At 30.0% G+C, this 21,176-nt stretch overlaps 2 protein-coding genes across 2 annotated transcripts in view; both read right to left on the bottom strand.

Moving 5' to 3' along the window:
• Window positions 1-9,850, bottom strand: part of LOC119609456 (UBX domain-containing protein 6) — a 64,996-nt gene extending 55,146 nt beyond the window's left edge. The window contains exons 1-4 of the mRNA XM_037964248.1: window positions 9,259-9,850; window positions 5,605-5,699; window positions 5,121-5,544; window positions 4,918-5,066 (exon numbers count right to left, since the gene is read on the bottom strand). Coding sequence (XP_037820176.1) covers window positions 4,918-5,066; window positions 5,121-5,544; window positions 5,605-5,699; window positions 9,259-9,783 — 1,193 coding nt within the window. The 5' untranslated portion in view covers window positions 9,784-9,850. The remainder of the gene's footprint in view (window positions 1-4,917; window positions 5,067-5,120; window positions 5,545-5,604; window positions 5,700-9,258) is intronic.
• Window positions 9,745-10,437, bottom strand: LOC119609461. Its single transcript, XM_037964263.1, has 2 exons — window positions 9,957-10,437; window positions 9,745-9,893 (listed from the first exon to the last, which is right to left on the bottom strand). Exons 1-2 carry the CDS (start codon window positions 10,231-10,233, stop codon window positions 9,814-9,816), a joined length of 357 nt encoding a protein of 118 aa, XP_037820191.1. The 5' UTR covers window positions 10,234-10,437; the 3' UTR covers window positions 9,745-9,813.
• Window positions 10,438-21,176: the final 10,739 nt, after the last annotated feature.

The following is a 21,176-nucleotide window of genomic DNA, read 5'->3' as shown; positions in this document are numbered from 1 at the left end:
ATTTACAAACTTTGGCGGCGATGCGCGGGCTCTTACCCTCAAAATAATTGAATAATATTTTACAGTCTTCCATTTGACGTTAAAATACAACACAATTTCACTATTAGATGTTGATCCGAGCGAAAAGCCTATTTTCGACCCACCCTAATATACATACATACATACAATAACAAAATCTCACTAAAAAATCATCAAAATGCTTAAATTTAAATCAATTTTTATTTAAAGAAAATGTCTAAATTTATAAGTATACACAGAAAAAATTAATTTTAAAAAATTTTCAATTAAACGATTAATCAAAAATTTTAAAAGGGTTCAATTCATTTTGTATTTGATTCATAAAAATGTATAATCAAATACGTATTTAACAACAACAAAAATAGAAAAAAATAAAAATTTTGTGTACGAAATCAATTATAAGTAGTAATTGAATATACAATTTTTGTTATAGGTTGAACTTCAAAAAATAAAATAATTGAAAACGAGGTTTTGGTAATTGAAATCGTTTTCAGTTTTTTCTGTGTAGTAATTTATAATTTTATAAATTTTAAATTAATTAACAATTTCTATTAGCAATAATTATCAATTACTTTATTTACTTTTGTCAACATTAAACACAAAAACATACAATATACTAAAACAAATTGCATACAATAACAAAGTCTTACTGAACAAACAACCCATCAAGTTTTATTGTTCAGTCGGCTTGATTTGTACTAACCAGTCAAACTATCAGTTTTTTTTACGTCCCTTAGTAAGAAAACGAAACCAAGAACTAAGCAATACGTAAGCAGCACACGCAAATCTGTTTTTACTGTTCAGTCGTTGTGTTCAGTTCGGCTGAGTTGAAAAACTTAACATGGCCGCTGCTTGTGTGTTTGGCTGCTGAAGAAAAACAAAACCACTTGCAAGTTATTGCAGCAGTGCGTTGACACAGTTGACTGACTTCAGTTAGCTTGTGAGGGAAAAATAAATACTTGAACTTTCTTCAGTTCAGTCGACATTTAAAAAAATAAAACTAAATATTAAACCCTGTTTTTGACTCCTTTTGATGACCTAAAAGTGATTAATAAGTTGAATTTTTAGAATTATTTTCGAATCATATTATAGTAATTTTTGACTCTTTTCTGAGTAATTTTAATGTTTGTTACAGACAAATACAATACAACTACAAAATAAATTTATAAACAATCAAATTTCGAACACCTGGAAGACCTATTAGTGATTGCTGTACATTTTGTTATTGTTTTTCAAATAAATCAGATTTTAAACATTAATTGGAATTATTTAGACTTAGTTTAGTGATTAGTCACCCAACTGTCTTCCGTATAAGATCATTAAACATATAAAATTATTATAATTACAGCATAATATAATTTCAATTTCCTTGACAGAAAATCGACTTTATAAATATCACTTAAATTGAAATACTTATACATTTAATTTTATAAACGAAATGAGAATTATATCAACTTATTTTAGGCCACACAAAATTTTTTGCCAACTCTTCTTAAAGAGTCTTTCCAGAGCCCATTTTCTAATCAGTTTCGACTCATTTTTGACTCGTTTTTGAGTCATTTTTAAGTGTAAGTGTTGCTATTCCATTGCAAACAAAAACAATTACACAAGAAACACCAGAAAACCGTCATATTTTAAACACCAGGATGATCAATTTATGATTGCTATACATTTTGTTATTGTTTTTCAAATAATCAGTTTTCAATCATATATCGGGATCATTTTCGAATCATTTTTTAAGCGCTCAACTTATTAATCACGTTTAGGTCATCAAAAAGAGTCAAAAATGAGTCAGTTCACTGATTAATCATCCAACAATCTTCCAAATGCTAGCTGGGAGTCTGGTATTTGAGTTTCTGCGTTAGTATTAGTGGTTTTGTTCGAATTTGTTGAATTGAGATTTGTGGCAGAGTTGTTTGTCTTCATGTGAGAATTTTGTGTTTGTTTTTTAACGGCTAATCGTCAGTATATTATTGGTTTGACCCTCACGCCAAACACTTGTTATTGAGAAAAACGAATAAGAAGGTTCAGATAAACTTTTCTCAAAATTTACGTGATAGATTTTTTTTTAATTTTCACACTTGATTTCGACATATATTTTGAACAAAATTATAGATTTACACACCGTTATGTAAAATTTAAAAAAAGTTATTAATATTTTAATGAAAACAAAAATTCGTGTTTTATGGTCTATATCAATTTTTTATTTTTGTTTTCCCTTTTTAGGGTCTATAATATAGAAAAAATACTCATTTTGTATGGATATAGACTCTATATCCATACAAAATGAGTATTTTTTATGCCCACCATCGAAAAAGATCCGAACTAAAACAGCTAGAAGGCTGAAATTTTTTACAAATATTTTTTATTGATGTAGGTTACTTGGTATTGAAAATGGACAGTATTGGACAACAATTTCACCCATAGCCCCATATACATACGTAAGTGTCCGCCCAGAATACAGTTTAAATAGTCAAACCTGGCTTAGAAATACCAGTATAGCGATGAAATTCAACAAAAACTAGTTTAATAGGAAGCACAAACTCTCTACCAAGTTTTATGAGGATCGGCCCCTCATATATAGTCCCCATCAAAAATGACTTTAAGTATAGGCTTAAAAATGTCATTATAATGATGAAAATCGAAATAAGAACGTTCTATAGCAACCAAAATGTTTCAACCAAATGGTTTGAATATTGGTCTATATCTCTTTCACGTATGTATATGGGACACCGGTGTCCCAAATTTTTTTTTTATTGATGCAGAGCGTAATTTTGAGTTCACAGCTACAGTAAATAGTTATTTCCATAGAAAATTAAGTTTTTTTTTTAGAAATTGATGGCACCGCAAACTAAAAAGGATAATATCCTTTGATAAGTATTCCAAAAACCTAAAAATATTAGTTACCTATTTCTATATCCCATAATACATTCGAAATCTGCTATGTTGGATGAACATTCTGATGGTGTTTTTATAGGTAGTAAATCTTCATCAAACATCCTAATGGCATGGAACTATAACAAAATATCAGACAAACAATTAAATACCACTTAATTAATAATTTATTCGGAAAAAACGGAGCTGGTGATGAAAATTGCATATTTTACTTCGGCACTCAAATTATTTATGAATTGTTGTTGTTTATGTGCAAAATTTTCACTAAATTTGTAAGATGGTTTTACCAGACCATTTTATATGTATACAAAAACTGTCAAATTATGTATGCTGAAAAATAACAATCAGTGTAATAGATCTGTCAAAATCCATATACAAATAATGTAAACAAGAGTTTTAAAAACACCTTGTTATGTGTGCTTTGATCTACGTTTTTGTTATGGCAGTGAAGCAAAACAATAGTGATTAATTTGTTTTAAATTTTTGTATGAAAATTGTGGTCTATACGCCAAACAGTGGGATATGGAGCAAAACAATATTTAGTCTTAAAATTGTGGATATAGACCAAAGTTAACACCCGATATCTCGGAAATCGTATCAAATATTGAAAAATGGGTTTCGGAATCGAAAAGAGGATGTCCAAATTATATACAATCCACTCCTAACTCAATTTTCGTAATGTTGAGTTGTTTTTGTCTTTTGCATAGTCAATTTTGTCCGGCTAGTTTATTTCGGAAGTTTTGTTGTTATTTGTTGTCAAGGCACAAATTGCCATTTGTGCGTATATGGGATTCTTCTTGGCGTTTTTGTAGACAGGTGGTTGAAGCATATTTACGGATTTTCATTAATCATTTTCCATGCTTCCCGAGTTGTACATCTTCTTGAAATTCTCAAGTAATTAACCGATTTATGCTCCCAGTACGTAGGACATTTAGGGTCGTAGGATGTGTTTATACAGTAGTTACGGGTACATTCCTCAGGTACTTGAGTAAAACTAAAGAATGTGGTTCTGTTCCACATTTTTGCACGATTTTTATTTTTTCGTATGACCCAATCTTTGGCAGTTTATACATCTCATGGTATTTGGTATGTACTCGTCGACAGGGACTCCCTCCCAGCCGAGCTTCAAAAAGTCACGGCGGTAAATCATGTCAAATGTAATTATCGCTGCTCCTATGGCTACTATCTTATTCTTCTCATTTTTTGTTATCTTACGTACATCAACGACTTTCTGTTCCTTAAGAGATGTCAGTAAATCTTCTTGAGAAATGTCGATTAATTTTCTGGAAAAGATGCGTCCTTGTACCGTATTCAGCGTTTTATAAAGAAAGAAGCGTAAGAAATTTCTCAGCAGTTTTGTTATCAGGTGCTTTTAATAGCAGATCTCCGCTTTTCATTTCCTTAACCTCCAGTCTGTCACGTGTGATAAAATCAAGACCCCTTTCCACTTGAAAAACATTATGCGAAGCAAGTGGGAGAACCTGCAAATCTTCTCTCTGCGGTATAGTAACCACTAAATAACGTGGGAGATTTTGTTGATCGGACGATGTTTCTGGTAGTAGTATGAAGTCTGAAGGGCATGAACCCCGTTCATCTCGCGATATTAAGTAATTTCATGTTAAAAAAACATAAAATTCTTCAAAAATTATTAAAAATAATACAAAAAAACGAAAAAGTTACTCATTGAGAGAAAAAGATTTTTCTAGCACTATACGACTACACTTTATTCAACCGGTCACTGAGAGAAACACATGCGTACTCGGAAAATGCCTGACACTGGCTGGCATATTGTATTTATATTTTGTTTTTTTTTACCGCGGAAGTCTATTTTGTGAAAAATTTTTTTCATTTACATTTCTTTCAGGCATGGACCAAAAAAATTTGGATGAAAAACTCTGTGAATTTTTAGAAAAGATTGACTTTTTGATAGGTAATTTTAAGTTATAACACTAGTGAATTTAATGAGTGATATGTAGGTAAATTAAAAATATGTTTTAAGCTAACCTTAAATCATATAAAGTTTTATCCATATCCTCGTCCGTAAATTTTCCTTCACTCGATGCAACCAAACTAAATTCCATTGTTTCATCTTGAAGACACGATTGGACGAATTCAAAAATATCACATATTTTTTCATAAACACTGAAAGTGCCCTGTAAATTTGAATTAAATTAGAATATAGCCTATTTTTTGTGTTTTCAACATACTTGTATATACAGCCCATTGGGAAATTTTACTCTCACTAAAGCATATTTATACATTCTCAAGGCTCGCTGTTCTTCGCGTTCTCGCATAGCTTTTGTTTTAAGAATTTGAGCACTTTCAATTGCTTCAGCTCTCAATTGTTGTTCTCGTTTAATCTCTTCAGGTGAAATACGGTAGAAATCATCAGGCAAAACGACACGTTTAGCCTGAGAAGGCAACAACACTTTTATGTTACGATCTAATACCAATTGAATTGGTTCAGAATTTTGTAAAGCTTCTATTAGTGTTGTTAATTCGTAGTCTTGTTCCACATTATCTTTCGACCATATTAGAAACTTCTCATCATCCAAATCCACTTCGCGAAATCCTGCAGCCTGAAGAAAGTCTAAAGCGCCTTCAACATACCGAACTTTTTCACAAAATATGCTACAAAGACATGAACAATTTAACGTCGGTATATCACATTCTATATTATTTAAAAGTTACCGATTTGACATTCTGATTTTGTAGTATTTCTCATCTTCTGGAAACTTTACTATATTCTCCAAGTATTTTGTTAAAGTTAGAATGCAATCTTCTGCCTATACAAAAATAAAAATAGTTATTAAATAGAATTTCTCTTTTTAATTACATACTTAACTCAGAAAAACAAAAGCAGTGCGTTCTTTTTTGAGTATCTACCCTACAAGAAACGAATGGCCGAAACTTCATATTGCCTTAAAGAACTTGGTAGAAACTTTGTTCTAAGCAATAATATATGGGCAATTTCGTGTCAAGTGACCCAACTTTTAAAATCCATGCCTTCCGATTTGGATTGGAGGACAAAGTTGGACATTTTGGTCATACAAGGTTTTGTTCAAATGAGTGTAACTTTCACCTATTGGACCTAGCCAAAATTGTCCACAGAAGTTCAGATAGCTATTAATTCATTGTTTCCAAAAAGTATTTTTAATTTGTTTCATTGCCTCTTGTATATTGTTTTTGTTTCTTGGTGTATTCAGTTTCGTATGTTTGGATGGCTGTTGGTTTCATTGCGTTGTGTATTTTGTTTTTTCTGTATTTCGTTTCGTATGCTTGGATGTCTGTTGGTTTTACTGCCTTGGGTATTTTGTTTTTTGTGTGTTTATTTCGTTTAGCGTTGTTGTTGTTCATTTTGTTTTGCTATAATACACTGTGGTGAAGGGTATATAAGATTCGGCACAGCCGAATATAGCACTCTTACTTGTTTATTTTATTTTTTTGCTTAAATATAACGCCCATGTGATGACAACCGCATTTCGCCTAATATTCATAGCATAGATCACAATCGTAAGAAGTTTGGCGATTTCAAATCACAAATATTTCTAATCAACGCCTATGAGATGACAATCTCACGATTAATCAAATCTCATACGATTTGAAAATCGCCAAATTTATTTAAGTATGTGATGGAGTTCGCGCGTTTTGTTTGCGTTTTGTAATTTTTCTAAGTCGTTTTCGAAACAATAAAACATAAAATTAAAAAGAAAATCGTCAATACAAACGAAAACAATCGAAAAAATTATGAGAAAAATCCAAGAAATAATGAAACGATTAAGCAAAATTCATTACTTCACTTTAGTAAATGTTTGTGATATGAAATCGCCAAACTTCATGCGATTGTTATCTATAGCACACCAATTTTGCGATTTGATTTCACAATCGCCAATGTTAGGCGAAATGCGGTTGTCATCACATGGGCGCAAATGATTGAAAAATGAAATCAGACATATTTCTTCATTTTAATAATTTTATTTAAAAATAACAATTTCAAAAAAGTCTTGGATTTTACTCATAATTTGTTCGATTGTTTTCATTTGTATTGACGATTTTCCTTTTTATTTTGTGGCACAAAATATCGCCCATGTGATGGCAATCGCACGATTATGAAATCGCATACGATTTCAAATCGCCAAATTTATTTAAGTATGTGATGAAGTTCGCGCGTTTTCTTTGCGTTTAGTAATATATATAATAGCTTTAAAAAAAGAAAGAATTATAAATCAGTATCACTAGCAATATACATTTTTCGAATATAAAAAAATCATATGTTTCTATTAAATCGTCAATATAAAAGAAAACAATCGACAAAATTATGAGTAAAATTCAAGACTTTTTTAAATTGTTATTTTTTAATAAAATTATTAAAAACCATTATTAGTTTTTAACAATACTAGAAGAAAATATGTCTGATTTAATTTTTCAATCATTTTATTAACTTTTAAAATCGCAGATTAAGCAAAATTCATTAATTCACTTTAGTAAATGTTTGTCGCCCATATGATGACAAACGCATTTCGCCTAACATTGCCCATTTCAAATCACAAACATCTACTAACGCCCATGTGATGACAATCGCACGATTATCAAATCGCATACGCAATCATTTGATTAGCTTTTAAAATCGCAGATTAAGCAAAATTCATTAGTTCACTTTAGTAAATGTTTATGATTTGAAATCGCCAAAATTCTTGCGATTGTGATCTATAGCACACTTATTTTGCGATTTGATTTCACAATGGCTAATTTTAGACGAAATGCGGTTGTCATCACATGGGCGTAAAGTGAACTAATAAATTTAGCTTAATCTGCGATTTTAAAAGCTAATCAGATGATTGAAAAATGAAATTAGACAAGTTTTCTTCTAGTATTGATGAAAACTAATAACGCTTTTTAATAATTTTATTTATAAATATCAATTTCAAAAAAGTCTTGGATTTTAGGCCTGGACATTGCTGTAGAACCCCCAACTAGATTATTGTAGTTTTAGCTGTAACAACAACAACCTAGTGTGGGCATTATCGAGATTTTAACATAGAAACAGAATTATAAGATGCCATCACAATTTAAAAAAAATATTGTTCAGATGATTCCAAGTTCACAAAATGAACAAAAGTTGGACCGAAGCTGCTAACATCTTTGCATTTTTTTTTTCGATTTTCAAAATTTTGTTAAGAGCTTCTGCAATATACATATCTATCTAATATCTAAATTTTCTTCATTCAAGGACATAGAAATTATCTGCTAAATGCCACAAAGGAATTATATTTTAATTTATAAAAAAATTAATTTATTCAAAAAGACACAGAAAAACACCGAAACACCCCGTTTTTGAAAAGTTGGGTCAAAATCGGGAGATATTGCATTTTAAAGTTTAAAGTGTTTCTGGGCTGATTTTTGATTATTTAAATTTAAAAAACAAAACTCACACGCATAGAAAAATAAATACATGAAACTAGAATCCAGTTTAGGTGTCTCGGCGTTTTTTTTTTTTTTTTTTGTATCTTTTTGACATACTTACAGAGTTATTTTCAAAGTTTCACTCAATTTCGAGCAAAATAAATAATATTTCTTTTTTTATATTTTACCCATGGTAAAAATATCTAAAGGATAACCTAACTAAAACAATAACTTTTTAAATCGGGCCAGCGGTTCTCACTGAACCTAAAATATTTTTGAAATCTTTAACGTAAATTCCACATACACAACACAAATTTCTTAAAAACTAATTTCCCCCTTTTTGATATGTGGCAACGATTTTTCTATTTATTTACAAAATACAAATTTCATAAAATACCAGTAAACTTCAAAAAAAATTTTGAGAGAGTGAAATGACACTACCTTCATATTTTTATCATGATTTTACCCATCAATCATTTTAAAGTTCATTTTTGGACAGCAAAATTTTAAAATCGAACACTGTGCGGTAATGAATCAAGCTCACCCTGTGGTTGTAAAAGTACTACTGTGAAATAAGGCCAACACGGCATTTGTTCATTTAAAGCATTTCGCCTTATACACACAGCCAGAGGGAAATTGCTAAAACGGCTAGTGTCAGAAAATAATATTGTAAGAAATGCAAACGGACGACAAACTTATATAAACTCTTCTCGTGAAAGTGAAGGGTATAAAATGTACCAATTTGCCAACACTGGTATGTAAGTATTTACATAGATCGTCTTATTGAAAGTGAAACAGGCCAAATTTGCAGACACCTTTCTTTAGTTACCTAAACCAAACAATTTCCTCAGTTAAAACCCTATATAAAATACCTCTTTTTTCTATGAACACTCAAATATTGTCACACTGCTTATTGTTTGAAAATATTATTTTTACTCAAACCTTTTCCTTGCTATTGCAATTGTAGATTATCAAACATGATGTTAACGCTTTTTCGGCATCAAGTTGCTGATACAAAAAATCCTTAATTTTAACTTTCCATTCCTTCTTTGACAAAATTTCATCACTTATGATAGGACAGCGAAAGAAAACTCCTTGGCAAGCTAAATTTGAATTAGGATTATTTTCAACGTTTGGCTCCGGTGTCGGAACTTCTTCCTTAAGTTTTCGTTCAGCTTCAAGTTCTCTTTTTGCTTGAGCTTTAATAGCTGCCAACGACGTATTAAATTCCTTCGAACCCTTGTTTTCTACTCTAGCCAGAGCTGCTGCTGCTGCAGCTCTAACTTCATTGCTTAATTCTTTGCGTTTAGGTGGAACGTAAGCATCGGCTATAGGTCTGCGATTTGAGGTAGAAGCCTCGGTATTTTGTGCACTTAGTGTGTGCCCCTGTCCTAAACCTCCACCTAACTTTAGTTTAAAGGCAGCTTCTTCTTTCTTCTTCGAAAAGAATTTCTTTATTTTAGACATTTTTGATATTAAAGAATGTACGTATGTTGTCTATATTCTAGGTGAGTGTTCTTTAGGCAACTTTAACTTTGCAACAGACAGTTTAAGTTCTTCAATTTCCTTAAGGGTACCTAAAATTTAATCTGCAATTGCTTAAAACACATTTATAAATATTCAAGATTTTTGATACCCACTTGGTCTAACAAATTTATCCGTAATTACTTTACCATACACCCTCCAGGAATAACAAATCAATAACGATGTAAGTAATAAAAGTATACACAGCAGTTTAAATAGAGTCCACTGAAGTGAAGTAAACTGTATTGGACTTTTCCACGAGAAGGTCGGATCGGAAATTTCTTTACCAATTTTTCCAGCAGTTTTTATAGCAAAATCTACAAATTTTTCAAATTGTAAAGCGAAAGCATAAAGCGTTTCGTTTATAGACTGCCGGTAAGAATCAATACTCATTTGCTCAAAATTATATATCTATTACTTTAAGCAAGCATTCTCTAACAGAGTTTATATGTTGTCTTTCTTCTGCTTTTAATATTATTACACTTTGTGATTAATATTAAACAATTTACAAATACAAGTCGTGTATAAATTGTCTTTGACAAAAAGTTATAATTCTCTATTCTGATGATTTATCATCAGAGCCCTGCGCCGACAAATATTTACGGCGGCGGCTTTTGACACTAAAAGTTTCGACGACGGCTTAAAATCTACTGAAAGCCGGTTAGTAGATACTTTGAAAGGAGGATGTAAATTATTTGATTTAATTCCAAGAATTAATTCCTAAAGCTTTCGATGTAGTTGAATTAATTCTCAAATGAATTAATTCCTATAGAATGTTAAATTCCTTCTGAATGAATTAATTTTGTTTGCATTCAATCTGTTACAAAATGAATTGAAATAAATTTCAACAATTCCTATTGAATTTAAATTCCCTCTGAATGATATAAATTTTGTTTGAATTCAATCTATTACAAATTGAATTTAAAAAATTTTCAACCATTCAATTTGAAATAGATTGAATGAAAGTTTTGTTTTATAATTCAAAAGCATTCAGTATATTAAAAATTTAATTAAATTTTTTTCTTTCATTCAATTTGTAATAGAAGGATTTAGACAAATATGAATGATCATTCAATTGAATTCATTCCTATAAAGAATGAATTCTCTTAGGAATTAATTCAATGGAATATACAGCCAAGGAATTCAGCTTTAGAATTTAAATTCAAAGAATGATTTTAAAGAATGGTACATTCAAAAATTAAAAGCCGAATTAAAAATATAAGGGAATTAATTCCAAATAGAATTTATTCTTTTCAAGCTTTGATTACATGTACATACAGTTTTGTTTTTTAAAAATATATATTTCAAGCAGTGTTTAAAAAACTAGACTATAAAGTAGCTGTAGTAACGAAAAATAACTACTTTAGTAGTTAGAAAATGTTCAAAAACTAGCAGCAAATCATTTACTATTGCTACTGCTACCTTTAGATTTTGGTAGCAAAAAAATAAAAAGTTTGATAGCAGTAGTACAGTCATTGGTATTTAAATGTTTCAATGTAGCAGTTGAATACTTCAAATAGTAGCAGTAAATATTTTCCTGAAGTAGCAATAAACGATATTATATTTTTCAACTATCAAAAATTTGGTAGTAAATGCTACCTAAATAAAGTAGCAATCTTAACAAAATTTTGGTAGATATGCTACCTAAATTTTGGTAGCATAAAAAAAATTTTATTAAAATACGGAAAATGCTAGGACTTTGATTCGTCGGCCTTCTAAAGACATATTAACATATTATAAAGGTTTCTCATTGCCTTTTCGCAAAAGATATTTTAGGAGGACGTTGTTTCCTCTCCTAAAGGATTCATGCACATTTATCAAAAGATTATGTATCAAATTTTGTATGAAAATTTGCTTTATACATATATACAAGCCATTAACGGAAGACCATCTACAGGCCTTTTTAAGTAAGCAAGTAAAATTAAAACGATTTTGCAATGCGGCTGAATGTACTTGTGTCTATAGAAAAATGCCCTTAGCAGGGGCCTTGCTATACTGAATCTTTTTCCCGTTGGGATATGTTATTTGTTAGTTTGTTTTTTTTTGTCGAAGTTTTTTGTTTTATTCTATTGCTACTTCAATAATTTGGTAGCAATAGAACGATCAACTAGTAGCAAATATTTCTATTGCTACTTATCAAAAGTATCAATAAAATTATTTATATTTTTATGCTACTACTCCATTTGTAGTTTATGTTTTATTTAGAACTATTTCTACTGCTAATGTTTTATTACTACTGCTATATTTTAAGATTTACTTTTTTATAAGTAGCAAAAGTTTTAAAAACGTATGATTATAAAACAAAACAAATGCTACTGCCACAACTTCAGACAATTGTTTGGAGCAGTAGTTAAAGCAATAATATAATACTTGGTAGCAACGTATTTTTCTAACACTGACTTCAAGCTTCCGCTTTAAGTTTATTTATTACCAGGGCAAGGATTTGTATGCAAATGCATGTTTGTAGTCAGTAATTCAAAATAACTTTTAAGTAGTTTTCCTTTCGAATCAAAGAATTTGCAACAAAATGGCATCGATTAGTTGTTGCATATTTTGTTATAAATGCATAAATTGGATATTTTGCTTTAAAATACGTATATTTTGCATATTTCTAACATTTTTATAGCACATTTTTTAATTTTTTGCACGCAAATTGTGTTTTTTATTACATATGTATTTTTAAAATTAACAAGAAAGAGTCCTATATTCGGCTATGCCAAATCATATATACCCTTCACAATGGTGTCTTAAATAGAATAGCCAGTACAGGTTGTTGCGTATGTGCAAATGTTGAAAAAATCGTTTCCTCCAGATTTGTATTATTATTTTTTATTATGTTTATTGTTTTGTTATGTTTATTGTACATTGTTAAGTCGTCTAGTAAACATCACACAGTCATATACGCGGTAACTATTTTAAATTAATTTGTTATTTGTTTTATTATTTATTAATTATTGTTTTTAAATAAAGGTTAACTTTGGGTTAGACTTAAACTCCATTGTTTCACTCAACCACCTCATAATCATAACACACTTTATATACAAAATTTCATGTTTCTTGGTTTAATATTATAGAAAATTCAAAAAGTACCTTTTGGAGAACGAAAAAGTACCAAAAGGTCCTCCTTTATAAATCCTCACCTGATACGGGATCTACATGATTATAGGTTCAATATTATAGAAAATTCAAAAAGTAAATTACATGTTTCTAGGTTCAATATTATAGAAAAGTCTAAAAATCCCTTTTGTAGAACGAAAAAGTACCAAAAATTACCCTTTTATAAGTGTTCACCTTATTTAGAACGAGAAAGTACCAAAAAATTTTATTGTAAACGTTTATTTTCGGATGAATAAAAATATGAAACATTTCTCAAATACAAAATACATACAATACAAGGTTTTACAAAAAGGTTGTTAACTAAATCTTAACACAAATACATTATTAACATCAATACTTTCCCTTGTTAAGATAATTTTTTAAGATTTGAAAACACATTTTAAACCCCAAAAGAACATTATTATAGAGTGCTTCAAATTTTTCAAAAGAGAACAAAAACCATCAGAAACAGTTTCAGAATATATTGTGGAACTTAAGCAGCTCGCACAAGAATGCGATTTTGGGTTGTTTCTGGAAAAAGCTCTCCTGATCAAATTTGTTTGTGGGCTAACAAATGAAAATATACAAAATAAAATATTAAACGAAAGTGGATTAAAAAGTTTTGAGAAAGCATGTCAAATTGCATTGTCGATGGAAATGTCAAACAACAATATAGAGCTTATGAGAAATAATTGCAAAGTAAACCAGCTTAACTATGGACGACTTCGGGCAAGGAAACAGACTGCGGACGACTATCAGGCTACAAAGACGCAGGAGAGGAAAGTCAACAACAGGTCCGATATAAAGTGATTCTATTATAAAAAGCGTGGTCATTACGAGAGAAACTGTTGGCATAAAAGAAGAGATGAAGAAGATGAAAATAAAAATATGTATGCAAAACGTAAGAATAGAAATTAGATTAAACATATTGATTATTGTAGTGATGAATATGTTAGTGATTATTCTGGTAATGATTATTTAAATAATTTATATGATTGTAATTATACAAAATCGTTATTTGTTTTTGTTAAAATTGAAGGTGTTCGTATCGAAATGGAAATAGATAGGAGGAGCTTGTATTTCCATTTGTCATATTTCAAATTACAATAGTTATTTCAAAAATTTAAAGTTAGAAAAACAATGTGAATATCTTAAAGTGGTAACTGGCGAAAATGTTGACGTGGTTGGTTCTGTTGTTGTTGAAGTCAAATTTGAGGAAAGAATTCATAATTTGAAATTGGTTGTGTTGAATTCGCAACACATATTTAAGCCCCTTTTAGGAAGAAACTGGCTAGATGTAATATTTCCTCAGTGGCGTAAATCATTTAATAATGTAAATTCTATACAACTCAATACAAATATTAATTTTTCGTTTGATACATATAATAGTCTGTTTTCTAAAGGAAATGATTCGACAATAAAAGACTATGTTGCTGAAATTGTTTTAAAAGAGGAATCATACCCAATACTTGCAAAAGCATACCAAGTACCGTTTGGATTAAGAACCAAAGTTGAAGCGGAACTTGATAAAATGTGTGAAGAAGGCGTATTAGTTCCTGTAAACCGAAGAAAGTGGGCAAGTCCTATAGTCATTGTTAACAAAGGTGATGGTTCTATTCGAATATGTGTTGATTGTAGCAGAACTGTGAATAGATTTGTAGAAAATGAACACTATGTATTACCTAGGGTAGATGACATTTTGGCAAGTTTGTCAGGTTGGAATTATTTTTGCAAATTGGACCTAACTGGAGCATACTTACAAGTAAAAGTGTCTGATCGATCTCGCGAAATACTGACTATAAATACGCATAAGGGACTTTACCATTAAACCCGTTTAGTTTACGGTTTAAAAACAGATTTTCTCGAAAACAGTATGTGAAATTTTAAAAGGATTGGAAAAGGTACAAGTATACTTTGATGATATCTTAATTGGTGGGAGCGATGTATATGACTGTAAAAGTAATTTAACTGCAGTTTTAGATAAATTGTTGGAATATAATATAAAAATTAATTTTGATAAATGTAAATTTTTCGAAACGGAGATAAATTATTTAGGATACACAATCAATAGAAGTGGTATTTCACCATCTAAATTAAAAATAAAAGCAGTTCTGGAAGCCCCATCACCTACGAATAAAAATCAATTAAGATCATATTTGGGAATGATTAATTACTATAATCAATGTGTACCTAATTTGTCGTCTGAATTACATTTACTATATGATTTAACAAGAAATAATGTTAAATGGGTGTGGTCGGAAAAACATCAATACATTTTCGAGAAGAGTAAGGAACTAATAACTATTATTGGAATTTTAACTCATTATGACCCTACTAACCAATTATAATATCGTGTGACGCTAGTCCCTATGGCGTAGGTGGAGTTTTGTCCCACATTGTAAATGGTAAAGAGCGCCCTATTATGTTTGTATCCGGCTCATTAAAACCATCTGAGAAAAATTATTCGCAACTCTATCGTGAGGCCTTGGCAATAGTGTATTCGGTTCGGAAATTTCACAAATATATTTATGGGTTACAATTTACTATTGGAAGCGATCATCAACCATTGCGTGAAATATTTTCCATCAACAAAGAACTTCCATCGGTAACCTCAAATCGATTACATAGATGGGCTATTTCTTTATCATCGTATAATTACAACATAAAATATAAAAGCGGATCGAAAATGTGTCATGCAGATGCACTATCCCGTTTGCCTATGCAACATACAGGTGATGATAATGATAGTATAAATATTTTCCAAATAGCACATGAATTGCCAGTAAGTATGGATGATATTAAAAATTGTATGAATAAAGATGAGGAACTGACTAAAGTATTTAAATACATACAGTATGGTTGGCCTAAAAATGTGCCCGAGTATTTACAGAAATTTCATAATAAAAGAGTGTCGTTGGCAACTGAAGATGAGTGCTTATTCTATGGAGAAAGAATAGTAATACCCTGTACTTTGAGAAATAAAGTACTTGAGCTATTACATTGTGGACATATTGGAATTGTAAGAGTGAAATCGTTAGCAAGGACGTATGTTTGGTGGCCAGGAATCGATTATGATGCAGAAACGTATGTTAAGTCTTGTCATGCTTGCAGTTTCAATCAGCATTCTCCAAAACCTATTTTAACAACGTGGAAAATTCCAGAGAAGCCCTTTGAAAGGATTCATATTGATTTCTGTAAAATAGAAAATATAACTATACTTGTTATAGTTGATACCATAGAAAAATAAATAGAACTGAGACTGAGAATAAGAAATATTACTCTCTCACATGTACAGGTTCTGTGTGAATTTAATACAATTGTATGAGTATTTTTATTTTTGTTTACATAAAATAACAAAAATATGAAAGTACAAAATGTATCTGAATACATCATACCCTACCACATTGCGAGTAAGTAGCAATAAGTTATTTAGTATTTTTTAATGTAGAAGTTATATTCAAGAGATTGATGTTTGCTTAATTAATGAATGTACTACTCATTATAACAATATATAGTCAAAATTTCGTATATATAAAATTTGTTGAGTCGAATTTTATAAATACCATATTCTTGTATAGTATATACCGCTTACAAAAAAGTTCAATAGGCTAATTTATGGACGGATTATATAATTACATCGACGCAGGTGTTACAAACTTTAAGACATAAACAAAATGCCGCACAGTGGTATAGGAAAAAAAAAGAGGGAAATAATTCGGTAACTTCTAAACGGTTAATCCGATTTTAATGAAATTTGGTATGCACAAAGAGGAGGTGTTATCGAGTTTAGGTTTTGAATTTGGACCTTATAGGCCAACCAGGGGCCCGGCGGGGGGTCCTCAAATTAGGACACCTCGGCTATGTTAAATTTTTAAAACGATCCTATTTCTTCATTTGAGTTCCGATTTAAAAAAAATTTCGTATATAGAATCTCCTCATCGAGCACTATAAAAAATGTCGTCGTAGCAGTAAATTATCTCTTATAGTTTAGGAGATATTCGCATTTGAATATTAAAATTTTAAAATTTTTACCGTCCTTACTTTAGTTTTTTTGATAATAGCAGGTCCAAATATTTCCGATTTTCGCCATTTTTTTTATTTGCTTAACAACAAGTTTATATACCAAGCAGTGAAAGAATTATGTAAAAATCATGACTGAGTCCAAAGTTATAGGCATTTAAATTTAAAAAATTAAAAAAAGGCGATTTTTTGTCATTTTTTTGGGAAAAAAGTATCTTTTTCTTTTTAAGTTATCTAAAAAGTTTCTAAGAAGATGTATATAGAATTTATACTTTTTGGAAAGCTGACTTTACATAAAATACGATAAATGAAACAAAACCTAAAAATTTTTGATACCGAGGGGACCAGGTCCATCCAAAAAAACCCTATTTTTTATGGAAAATTAAATTTTGAGCAAAAATTCTCAAATCGCATAGTCGATATCAAATTATAGTGACCTGTTTTATATGACCCAATAAGTTCTTAATCATTTTGTAACGGGTTTCGATAACCCCGCCCCTGGTATGGATATAATAGGCAAAAAACCAAAAAATCCCATTTTTGGGATTTTTTAAAACTTTTTTGGGAATTCCGGGATTTCTAATAAGAAAATTCGAAATTTTTATTTAATTTTGGATTTTGAGTAAAAAAATCTACCTAACTGTAAAATTTCATCAAAAAATATTCATAAATAAAATTTTTATTGCAATTTGAAAAATTTGTATCTTCGCAAAAACTGAATAAAAAACATTTTTTAATTTTTTTTAAAAAAAGTATTCCGCGAATTTTTTAATTTTCAAAAATTATATACAGTTTTGAAAAATAGACAAAATTACCTTTCCATTGATATATAACATGCCTACCTAATGTTTTTTAAGTGACAAATTAATTAGGGAAAACTCAACATCTTTTAGAAAATTTACCTAGCACTATTATTTTCATAATATCTCCTAAACTATAAGAGATAATTTACTGCTACGACGACATTTTTTATAGTGCTCGATGAGGAGATTCTATATACGAAATTTTTTTTAAATCGGAACTCAAATGAAGAAATAGGATCGTTTTAAAAATTTAACATAGCCGAGGTGTCCTAATTTGAGGACCCCCCGCCGGGCCCCTGGTTGGCCTATAAGGTCCAAATTCAAAACCTAAACTCGACAACACCTCCTCTTTGTGCATACCAAATTTCATTAAAATCGGATTAACCGTTTAGAAGTTACCGAATTATTTCCCTCTTTTTTTTTTCCTATACCACTGTGTGCCGTTCCCATTAGTGTGGTGTAGGGTGTATTTTGACTGCATTTGGGCTGCGTTGAAATTAACAATTATCGTTCATATCAAGCGTTAATTTTAGCATTTGCACAATTCCTTTGGCAAAATAGCCCTGGCTGCTGCAATAAACACTGCTAAAAGTTATGTTGTTCCTATAAAATTATTGAAAACATTTTCAGAAAAAAACTAATTCTTCAATCGTTTTTATTTTTTTTATATAATTTTCAAGTGTCAATATTGACTCAACCCAGCAAACACAAAGAGTTTATTTAAAATTAAGAATAATTTTTAATGAAGATCTTTCTTACATTTGTCAACTGATATTGAATAAAAATGGCTAATTCAAAACATTATTTCATAAAATATCGAAATATAATATCAAACAAAAATATAAAAACTTTTTAAACGAAAGAGTTTGTGTTTGTTGGGTTACATAATTTTCAACTAATACATTCTCACGACTTAGGTTTTTGACAGCAGACTTAGGTTTTGTCATACTCAGTTTCAGTTCTATGTATACCTTTTCTATGGTTGATACTTTTTCTAAATGGATTGAGGCCAAAATTATGAAGTCAACAACTGCTAAAAGTGTGAACGAAAATCTTAGATCATTTTTCTCTATTTTCGGTTTGCCGACAGAATTAGTAAGCGTAACGGCCCAACCTTTAGTTCAAAGGAGTTCTCTGAGTTTTGTATTAACAGTGGAATTAAGGTCCTTAAATCACCACCCTACCAACCACAGTCTAAAGGGTCGGCAGAAAGGGCAGTACAGACTGTAAAAAGCTCATTTAAGAAATATTTATTGGATCCGAAAGTAAAACACAAACCTTGGGAGTTCAAAATAAACAATTTTTCGCTCAAATATCGAACTACACCAACAGCAACAGGAATTTCACCAGCACATATTATTCAATTTCAAACCAAAAACGTTACTAGACTTTGTTAACCCGAAAAATATGCTCAGAAAAGAAGAAAAAAATAGAATAAAGGTTGAAGAGAGCGAAACAAATAGAAAATGTAATATAGAAGAGAAAATTATTGAATACAAAGTAAATCAAATTGTTTTGTATAGAAATGTACTAAATAATCTATATAATTAATAGGCAAGACGATTTTTTGTGACCCCTTTTACTCTTGCAGTATACATCTGATCTTGGCAAAAAATATATCATTTTAAAGGTATTTGTTCGCAGATGTGCACAATATATATATTAATGAGATCGGTTCAGAATTTTACGAGCTATAAGCGTTTAAAGTTGTTACTAATACATAGAAACAATAGTCACACGTACGTATTCTTGAAATAAAAAACAAACAAACAAAGCAAGAAACAAAACAAAAAAGTAAACCGTGTTGTTTACTTTTTTAAAAAAAGAGAGGAGAGTGCAGAAACGTTTAACTTCTCTGTTACTGTTTTCTTTTTGTATTTCGCATGATATTTATTTTTGTTGTTGTTTTTAATAAGATTTTTGAAAACAAAAATGTATGTAAACAGGCTTAGGCAAAGCGAAAATAGGATTTTATTGTTTTATATTTTTGTGTAATGAGCTAAATTGTGAATGAGATAATGATCTATTTTGTTATAATATCGTTACGATTGTTACCAAATCGAAAGGAATATTTTTATAAGAATTAGGACTTCAGTTTTATGTTTAGAGTTTTCTATTGGATAATTAAATTGAAGTACATTCCCGAGGAAACTTTAACGACCGTATAATATTTTAAAGACAAAGATCTTTCAAATATTATACGTTACACTGCCGATACTTTTCAATTATGTTTAACGAAAAAAATCGGTGAAATAAAATACTGAATTGCGGTACATAATTATTAGTTTTGATTGATTTGGAAGATTTAAATGATGGATTAAAGAATTGATTCAGTGTCAGTAAGTATTAAAAAAAAGCCTGTATAAAATATAAGTAAAGTTTAGTTGGTCGTGCCGGTAAATGATACACCGTAATAAATGGATAGGTATATCGCTTATATGCAGGTTTAGCACAGCGATCATTTGATGATATTCTTCTTTTTTGGGTTATTCTAACCAATTTGGAAATAGTAGAGTAAAGTGAAAACTGTAAATTGAATAGGTGATGGTTATATGCTATATAAAAATAGATGAAACTGCTAAATATAAATCATGTCTTTTGGGATGAAGAGTGTTTAACCGTACTTAGCAATTTATCGTTTATTTAATAAATGTAGGTCTGCTGAAGTCTTTGTCGAGTGTTATAAGGGATAATTTATACAGCATATATCTGATGGATGGACTACTAATGACACCCAAATAAAATTTATTTATAATTAGATAAGACATTATTTATTTTAAATATTTTTATTGTTTTGACAAATTATTTAGAACATTTCCACTCTGTATTCTGAACAGCTAACATTTCTTTACTGGTGTGTACAGTAGAGTACTCCAGCATTGTGAAGGTAGCGTATATGTATAGGGAATAATAAGTTGATAGAAGAAATGTTCTTTATTTTTTGCTTTTAAAATAGTTGAAATACTTTTGAAAAACAAGTTGTATAACTAATTTTGACAATTGAGGTTTTAAACTTCTGATGGGACTTTTACTAAAACCTATCACATTTTCTAAAAGAAAACATTAATCAAAGCAAATTATACACTTTGATAATATCAGTAAAGTTAATTTTTTACCACAGATTTGAACTACAAAAATAGGGTTTTATTTTAGCATATTTATGCAATTTTTCCAGCATTGGTTTTGGACGAATTTCGACCGCTGGGCGAACTCTAGTTATTGTAAATGGACAAACGCAAAAATTGTAAAAAGATTAAGTAACATAAGGTATTATATTAGTGTTAATGGTACTCAGAGAGTAGCGCATGTAAATCAACTTTTAACTTATAAGAAAGAGAAGAAAAGAAGGAGAAGTTGCAGTCCAGATATATGTAGAATTAAGAAGATCGGAAATAATTAAAAGACAAAAAGAAGATA

The sequence above is a fragment of the Lucilia sericata genome, unplaced genomic scaffold (assembly GCF_015586225.1).
Source record: "Lucilia sericata isolate MDLA Ls3-8-SP2 unplaced genomic scaffold, ASM1558622v1 Contig000024F_arrow, whole genome shotgun sequence".
NCBI lineage: Eukaryota > Metazoa > Arthropoda > Insecta > Diptera > Calliphoridae > Lucilia > Lucilia sericata.
Note: the sequence above shows the minus strand (reverse complement) of the source record. Positions and strands in the feature narration are given on the sequence as shown.

What these genes read in the sequence shown, in the direction of transcription:
- LOC119609461 (XM_037964263.1), bottom strand. Translation starts at nt 10,233, where the DNA reads ATGAGTATTGATTCTTACCGGCAGTCTATAAACGAAACGCTTTATGCT. An exon ending in GGATAAATTTGTTAGACCAA is followed by an intron (nt 9,894 to 9,956) that starts GTGGGTATCAAA and finishes ATTAAATTTTAG; the next exon opens with GTACCCTTAAGGAAATTGAA.